The sequence below is a fragment of the Dermatophagoides pteronyssinus genome, unplaced genomic scaffold, assembly GCF_027571235.1.
Source record: "Dermatophagoides pteronyssinus isolate colony J.1.1.1.1 unplaced genomic scaffold, Derpt_VIB-CSIC_2022.12 sq0019, whole genome shotgun sequence".
NCBI classification, from domain to species: Eukaryota; Metazoa; Arthropoda; class Arachnida; order Sarcoptiformes; family Pyroglyphidae; genus Dermatophagoides; species Dermatophagoides pteronyssinus.
This window is the reverse complement of record NW_027461543.1, coordinates 257255-266477: the sequence shown is the minus strand read 5'-3', so window position 1 is coordinate 266477 and position 9223 is coordinate 257255. Positions and strand designations below refer to the sequence as shown.

At 27.7% G+C, this 9223-nt stretch overlaps 2 protein-coding genes and 1 non-coding gene across 4 annotated transcripts; 1 reads left to right on the top strand and 2 right to left on the bottom strand.

Moving 5' to 3' along the window:
- Window positions 1-5: 5 nt before the first annotated feature.
- On the top strand, window positions 6-1819 carry LOC113789491 (uncharacterized). Its single transcript, XM_075822695.1, has 2 exons — window positions 6-181; window positions 235-1819. Exons 1-2 carry the CDS (start codon window positions 93-95, stop codon window positions 1766-1768), a joined length of 1623 nt encoding a protein of 540 aa, XP_075678810.1. The 5' UTR covers window positions 6-92; the 3' UTR covers window positions 1769-1819.
- A 96-nt stretch (window positions 1820-1915) lies between these two features.
- On the bottom strand, window positions 1916-2034 carry LOC113789498 (5S ribosomal RNA). Its single transcript, XR_003474758.1, has one exon. It is a non-coding gene; the product is annotated as a 5S ribosomal RNA (ribosomal RNA).
- Window positions 2035-3743: 1709 nt separating this feature from the next.
- LOC113789489 (uncharacterized) lies at window positions 3744-8763 on the bottom strand. Of its 2 annotated transcripts, XM_075822696.1 has the most exons (4): window positions 8574-8763; window positions 4979-5121; window positions 4372-4919; window positions 3744-4299 (listed from the first exon to the last, which is right to left on the bottom strand). In XM_075822696.1, the coding sequence occupies exons 2-4, from the start codon at window positions 5080-5082 to the stop codon at window positions 4001-4003; spliced, it is 951 nt and encodes a 316-aa protein (XP_075678811.1). In that variant the 5' UTR covers window positions 5083-5121; window positions 8574-8763; the 3' UTR covers window positions 3744-4000. The 2 variants fall into 2 exon arrangements, with proteins under 2 accessions (XP_075678811.1, XP_027194831.2); XM_027339030.2 differs by lacking the exon at window positions 8574-8763 and having other exon boundaries at window positions 4979-5212.
- Window positions 8764-9223: the final 460 nt, after the last annotated feature.

The following is a 9223-nucleotide window of genomic DNA, read 5'->3' as shown; positions in this document are numbered from 1 at the left end:
ATACCGCTATTTAAAAAAACAGGCGTGTTATTGTTATTATCATTCGAATTCTGAATTATTCTTTTGGAAATGTTTTTGTTTTGTTTTGAAAAATGATTGAATTTCCCGATAATATTTGGAATCCAATCATTTATTCAACTATAACTGTTTCTACATTATATTCTGGTTTTCTCTGTATACGGTATGTTGATTGATTTTAGTTTTATTCAATCCTTTTCAATTAATTTCTTAAAGGCCATGGATCAAGATCAATGTCGAATGTTGGTTCTGTATGTCAAAACATCGCATAAGATATCTGGATCGTAATTCATGGTATTGTCCATGTTGTCAACAATATAATGGATTCAATGTTGATGGTTCATATAATCGTCATATGAACGAACATTATTATCAATCGAATTCGAATTATTTCTGTCAAAATAATTCAATTATTAATAATCAATTCCGATATGAACATTATCGTCTTTGTGATGATTGTAATGAACGTGAAGCGATTAAAATTCGTATGATTGCTCAATTTGTACCTGTGGATGAACAACGATTCGATGAAGAATTATTTCAATTTCGAAAAAATCTTGAACAAATGTATCCAATTTGTGAAAATTGTAATCAACTTGTTCGAAAATTGATTAATGATATTGATGATTCGTGTCCTAAACCAAAATCACCAAATCGAATATCAAACTCAGCAGCAACAACAACGACATCTTTATTGCATAAAAATCAACCTGGGAAACTTTTAAAAATTTTTGCCTATTCTTTACTTAATCTTTCAACAATTCTAATGCTATTCATATTATTCTGTCTAAATGTTCATGAAGAACCTGTTTCAAGTTTTGCTAAAGAATTTCTACCAAATCCACTAAGTCAAGTAATCAATTATACTAATCATTATCATTATATGATTTGTTTAGGATTTTTACTTTATTTTCCATTATTACAAATTGAATCAAATCATTTGGTTATTATTGATATTTTGCAAATTTGTTTTTGGCTATTATTGATCACTAATCATCATCATTATTATCATCTATTTTTTCTTGATAAATTCGATATAATTCGTTTACAACGTTTTATAATACCATTATTAATTGTTACCTATTTGATAAAGTATTTCTACACAATAATATATGATTATATTTGGATCGCTGCCAATCACAATCATAATCATCCACTTAATGATACTGCTAATAGGAAATATTCAAAATCGATAAATGATGAAAAATTGATTCGCAATCAAATCAAAGATCTATCCATATCAACCACTAATGAATTTGATTTGTTTAGTTTAGGAAATAATATTAATATTCAATCACCATTCACAAGAATTTCATCCAAATCATCAAAATTTACAAATTATTCATTGTTTACAAATGCTAATTTTATGGCCGCAAATACAATGAATAATGATGATAATTTTTTAAAATCAAATATCACTACCGCTACAACAACAACAACAGCGACAACAATGATGAATAGTCCACGAATACTTAATTATTATATTCGATATGAAATTGATCGATCCAATAATAATGATAATAATTGTTGTAAGCATCACGATCAACAACAACATTCAATCAATAAACATTCAACAAATAGCCTTTGTTTACATTTAACAACGACATTTACATTAATATTAACATTGACAATTTTTATGTTAATGATTGTTATATTATCATTACCGGCTACAATCAAAATTAATTATGAAATTCATGATGATAATCATTTAAGCTTGAATATTTTCTATCCAAATTATACTGTTAATTGAAATAGTTTTTTTGTTTTGAATTACATGAATAAATTTAATTTAATTACTCAATTTTTCATTATTGGTTGATTTTCAACGATTTCTTTGGTAAAAAAAATTGTCTAACTGTTGTGTTTATTTGTTAAAAATAATAAAAAAATTATAAAAAGCTTACGACACCGAGTGTTCCCAAGTGGTCACCCTCCCAAGTACTGACTCGGCTCGACGTTGCTTAACTTCGGTGATCAGACGAGAACCGGTGTTCTCAACGTGATATGGTCGTAAGCTGAAAGATACAGTGAACTATGTTGTATTTGAAACAAGAGAAATTTTTCGGATTTAATCATCCAATTTTTTTATTTCGATCTTCAATTGATATCGGTGCAAAACCCAAAATAATACGAAAATTTTGATAATAATTTGAATGACGAAAAAATTTATCAGTACCATGTAAACGATCGAATAGGCCAATTAGACCATAATTACCAATAAATAAATTATGATGATAATCATGAAATAATGGTGGTCCTAAAATATTGACAATATAATACCAACCAGAATGATTAGACATACCGACAATCAATGTAAACAGGATCCAAAACCAAGTAAATAATGGATGCGAACATAAAAGCCAAGGTCCAGCAAGAATTGGTAAAGCATTGACAGTGATGTTTTCCAACGGATGAATATCAAAAAAAGACAACGATATAGGTGCCTGCCAATCATGATGAAGTTTATGTATTTTTTTATAAAAATATGGATGATGTAATGCACGATGTATATAATAGAAACCGGCTTCAACAACAAAAATCGATACAATAAATTCATATATAAATCGACTAAATGTTGGTATATGATTACTTTTGGCCACATGTAATAATGGAATATAATTAATAAATATAGTGATCGAAAAACAGAAAATAATATTAATATTGGCAATAAAAATTAATCGTAGGAAACGTTTCAATTCGAATGATTGACCAAGATTTTTCGGTTGAATTTTAAAATGATAAAGAAATGACCATTTCAATGCAATCAAATCGACAAATAAATAAATAAAACCAACGATCCAATAAACAAGAAAAATGCATACAAATGTTAGATATAAATCACGTTTTAATGGATCAGAATTGAAATTTGTTTGAAACCAATCGTGATAGGCGATTTCGATTGATTTTCGATATGGTTCAAAAAATCTATTGTTGTTTACGGGGATAAACAAAAGAAAAATGAAAAAAAATTTCAAATCAAACAAAAATAAAATTTGAGAAAAATAAACTTACAAATCAATTTGATCGATTGTTTGTTGAATCATCATTGTCGAATGATTTCAAATTCGCTGTCTTGTCCGTTGATTAAATATGATTTAGAGCAAGAAAAAAAGTGTCCAAAATCACTACCACAGGTATAGGTAGGTAATTTCGATAGAAATCGCTTGAAAATTTTGTCAAAAAAAAGAAATCGCGAAAGAAATTAATTTTCATTATCAGTCATTTTTTTTGGATGTCTGAATTTGATAACGTCGATTGATGGATTCTTGCCATTTCTGAATATTTTTTTCTTTTCTTCTTTTTTTGTTGTTTTTTTTCATCGTTTAAATTTCCCAGCCAATAATCATTATCATAATCATTGCAAATGTATGCACCGTCCTTGATTATGAAAAAAAAGGATTTTTGTTTTTGTTTTATTTCAATTTCGTTCCCTTCTTATTCTTGGCAAAAGACATAAATCAATATAATCAATAAATAACAATAATTAGTGAATTGGTGATTTGAATTTGATTTAAGCTGAAGCTTGATTTTTTTTTCATTCTTTTTTCCAATTAATTTGGCAACCCTGAATATGAATGAATGAAAAAAATGTGAAAGAAATTCAAATGAGATGTTTTCATTGCAAATGAAAATTGAATAAACATTTTGATGAATTATTTCATCATAATTTCAAGATTTTTTATCTTTTCTCAATTTCAAGAAAAGATTGAAAAACAAGATAAACAAAATTTTTGTTGTTGTTTTTTATTCTTAAATTTGAAAATTGAAAAAAAAATTATTCTAATTAAAAATGTTCGGGAATTGTACTTGATTGAATCACCATGTGACTATCATCACATCAGAATGATTTTTGTATTTTTTTTTTGTTTTGTTTTTGTTTTTCAAGAAAAAGTTTTCAAAAAGATAAGCTGTTCTTTCTCGGTTGTTAGATGGCGATACCGGTTTTGTTTTTTTGTTTTTTGGTAATTAAAAAATTTTTTTTTCAAACAAAATTATCATTGGATGATCGAGCAACAACAGTCCATAATTGTTGTTCAATTTCAATATCATTCATTTCATCATCATCATCATCATCATTAGCATCACCATTTTTAACTTGATTAACATCGACATCATCATTATGATGATGATTTAAACCATTCATTTTCCTTGGAATAATACGTGTAATACGTTTTTTTAAAATTAATTTTGTTAAAATTTTTGAAATTTCTTTACGTAAATCTTCGGATACGGAATTATCGATAAAATGTTCATGCCATTTAAGTGGTATTTTTACATAGGCTAAAATGAAAAAAAAATGAAAATTCTTTAATGGTTTTGTAATTTATATATTTAAAAAAAAACATCACTCACATTCACGATAATATTTTTCCGGATAAATACATTTTGGTTGCCAATAATGTAACCAAATATCATTTAAATGAGCATCATTTTTCAAGCCAAAAATCCATTCACTAATAAATTGTTTTTCACTGGGATAATGAAGATATTTTTCCAATAATTTACATTCATATTGATCATTTTGATCAACAACTGATAAAATATCACTAAATAGAATATTAGCAACAAGTACACCGGTTTTTGGTTTTAATATTTTCCGTAATGAATCACCCAATATGGAAGGATTAAAAATCCATTGTAATGCATAATTAGAAAATATTAAATCCACTTGTTTGGTTTGTAATAATTCTCGTAATTCGGTATTCCATTTATCAAACGGTAAGCCTAAATCTTGTACAAAAAATTTAAAACGATCATTTTTTTTTGAAAAATTTTTCTTTGCATGTTCAATCATTTCGGGTACAACATCCAAACCGATTATCGTTGATTGTGGAAATGATTCGGCTAATAAACATGATGAATTTCCAGGGCCACATCCTAGATCAACAATTCTTAATGGTCTGAATATTTTCACAGGTAAATTTAGTTTGAAAATAAGAAAAAAACCAAGGTAACTTACTGATTAATATCGATTATTTGTTTCTTTATAAGATGTATTAATTTTAATGCCGGTCCCATTGAATCAAACGATGTAGTCGAATATTTGGATGGATCAAATTCCATAGCTTATGTTTTGTTGTTGTTGTTGTTTGTTTTGGCTTTCTAAATCAAAATAAAATTATTCAAATGAAAACATTTCATCAAATGACTATTGCATTTTATTTCAAAATTGAAAACATTGATTATCAAATCAAAATGTGTCATTTGTTTTTTTCTCGGTAGTTAATAGTGAAATAAACAAAGTAAACAATCATCATAATCATTAAATTAATCAATCGAATCATCTTTTGAACCTAAAAATCAAAATTTCACATTATAAATCCACCAAAACATCATATACAACATGCACGCACACACAGTAGCCATGTTTTGATTAGATTCAACAACAGAAAATCATTGTATAATTTGGATTTTTTTTATCAGGAGAATGGGAAAAAAACCTTGAAAAAAACATATTCAAATTTCTTATCAAAATATGCAAAAAAAAAAATATTTAGAACATTTCCTTTTAGATTTTATTACACGTGCACGTGATCAATATATGGTTATTGCAGCATTCATATCACAAGATTATTATTGTTTTTTTTCTACGTTAACCCAGATTAAATCGAATCAAATCAAATCCAGGGAAGAAAAATGAAAAATTATGGAATTTTTACAATTGAAATATGCACTGTACTTTTTTGTTTTGTATTTAGCGTTCTAAACATTTTCCCGATTGAAAACAAAACATCTTCAAACGATAAACAGAAGATGAGGGAAAATCTTCAATGAAACTAAACTAAAATAAATAAAAAAAGAACAAAGAATTAAGTAAAAATCTTGTGAATAAATAATTTTGATTGATCGATCGATCGATCGATCAATTGTCCTAAACATTTTTATTCAAAACAAAACAAAACAAAAAAACCCTCTTCCGCCCCCATAATCTACATAAGTGTTAAGTGTTCACACCCGTGAATTATATTTTCGATACCCTTCTTATCGATAGATCAATCGAATGGATCAATCAAATCAATCAATTTCCTAATGATACTTGACCTTACGTCACTTTTTTACAATCGATCATCATCGATTGATTGAATGATGGATCGATTTACTTTGATCAATCAAAATAAATTTATTGATGTCCAATTTGAAGTTCATCATCATCATCATCATTGGGTCAATGATTTTTGCTTTCATTGGAAAATAAAAATGAAAATCTTGATCAAGATATTTTCAATTTCCAAGAATTTCAATATTTTCCAACGAAAAAAAAATCATTCATTGAACTCAAGAACATTGCACAACAAAATCGAAACCAAAACGATACAGCATGGGAAATTGATCAAAGATCAATCAAAGTGATCAGTATTGATGATCGGGTTTTTGGAGCGCCATCTATTATTTATAAATCGATTCATTGATTGATTGATTTTTTCAGAAAAATTTCCTTCCTGAATACTTTTTTCATTGCTTGTTATCGCTCGTTCGATTTGATGATAATAATCTAATCGCCCGGGAAAACAATTTCGTAATTTTCATCATCAAAATGTTCAATCCATGGTTAATCTTTGCTGATTTATCATCGATTATCGATCATCGATCGATCGATTGATTGAACGTTATTTTTACCGTGTGTGTGATCCAAATTGATTCAATTGATTTTGACATTCGTAAACATAACGTTTCTTTTTCCTTGGGCCAAAACTGAATTCAAACAACCATTCAACATGTCATGTCGTTTAGTTTCGTTTCGTTTCAATTTTCTCTCTGGGATAATCCCCAAAATCAATTTTAGCGTTCAATGTTTGTCGTTTGATGTTAATCATTATTGATGATTGACACCCAATCAACCAATATAAAAAAGGACAGAGCGTGATGTTTTCTTCTTCTTCTTACAGAGAATAAGTCCTTGAGATTAAAATAAATTTCCCAAAGAAAATTTACATTTTGATTTTATGTAAAAACATGATGAAAGAAAATCAATGGGATCCATTAATTTTGTTGTTGGCCGGGATTCTTTTTTTTCATTAAAAATCATGTTTCTCAAAATGTTTGATCCGTTGATCGCGTTTTGTTTATCTAATGAATACCATTTATGGAAAATCGACCAAAAAATTAGATAAAACACATTATTTTCATTAGGTAATACACACGTGTTAACAAAAAAAAACAAAACAAAACAAAACAAACATAATGATCATATCATCATCATTTCTTATGTAATATAAAAATATTTTTATAATCGAAAAACACACAAACAAAACAAAACAAAATGTTTTTCGTTGTTAATCAAAAAAAAAAAAAAAATAATAATAATAATATCCGTTATGGTTAACGGTTATTTTCAAACACACACACACCAAAATGAAATGAAAAACTGAAATCAGTTTTTTTGGGTTCCTAATCAATACAAAAACCTCGAATAATTATCGGATATTGAATAACCTTGTCGTGTTTGTCATGTTTGTTTGTTTCTCTCAAACCTTGGATATTCGATATGGCTGTTTTCTCTTTCCTGAATCTTGTTTGTTTGTTTGTTCAGTTTTTGGATCGATCCATTCATTGATCGAACCAAAAAAAAAATTAACCTTTATTAATATCGAAAATTCATGTACAACACGTACACCCATTATATTTGGCTTTTTTTTGTTGGTTGTTGTTTTGTTTAATTTAGACAAGCGTCACTTTTTTTTCTCCTGGTCAAAAAAAAAAAAAAAAATGAAAACCTGGATCGATCGAACAACAACAACAATAATAACCGGTGATAATAATCTTCTTTTGGCCATCTGTCCGATGTAACCGTAGACACACAAGCGGTTTGAACAACCACCACCAAAGCCCAATGGTCATAAAACATGATTAAAAAAAACGAGAGAGATGTTTGATTAGTATCAATGACGGTTTTTCACCAGGAAAAAAGCCATATTTTATTGTTGTTTGTTGATAATGATGATAACGATAGTATCGATTACTATCGAACCATAAATAAATTATTAAATACGACCATCACCAATATTATCAACATTCCACCCACGATTTCCAGTCAAATTTGAATTTCCTAACCAAGATTAAATTTATTATCGTTACCTAATTGATCAATTGAAACATTGAAAAAGAGGTTTATCACCTGATCGGTTGATTGATTCTGAATATATTTCAGGATATTGTTTATGGGTTTTTCTGTTTTGTTTCTGGTCGGATGAATATTAATGTCAATTTTGTTATTGTTATTGTCTATGACCGAGGGTTAATTTTTTTTTTTTTTTTTTTTTGTTTATTATGGGTCATTTCGTTTATTTATCGGGATACAAACATTTCCTCTTGGGCTGACTATTTCATAAAAATTTTTGATAATGCAAAAATCAAGAAAAATAAAAACATCAACCACACACGCAAAACACCAACACGTGTTGAAATAAACATCCTACAAAATCACTTATTATTATTGTTATTATGTAAGATAACCTAGTTTTTTTACACAATTAACTTGTTAATCATTATCGAATGTTTTACAAAAAAAAAATTATAATTTCAATAAGAAAAAACAAAACAAAAAATATATTTACCTTGTTTGACCACAATGAATTTCGTTATTCACAATTTTTTTAATTCCCTGACGAAAAAAAGGCCAATTTTGACTTTTGACAGAGGATAAGAAAAAGATAGTAGGTAGGATTTTCTTCAATCATTTTTTTCCACTCATTACTTGTTTGTTTCATTAACAGAAATCTTGTGGCGAAGAATCTCAAATCAATCAAGTCGATGAAAAACCACAAAGTTCATCAATCAACGAACGAACGAACGACACTTGTTTTACAATTGATAAATAATTATTTAATTAATAATTTACTTTGATCAATAATCCGATGATGATGATCATTATCACTTTTGGATAAATCATTACTGATGATGATAATGATGATCATTTATCAATTTAATTGAATTTTGCCACAAAAAAGATCTTCTTGACTTTTGACATTTTGAGCAAATTGGAGATTTTTTTTTCATCGTCGCACAACAACAACAAACAAAAACGTTCGAATTCGAATGTTCGAAATGATTAAACATTCATAAATGACATGACCGGTTTTTTGTTGACATTCAAATAAATCACTTTTTGAATCCCGGGTGCGAAAAAAGTTTTTTCTCATTTAATTTAAATTGAATTTTTTTTTTGCTTGTCCGGATTTTCCTAATCAACCCGCCAGTACGACTG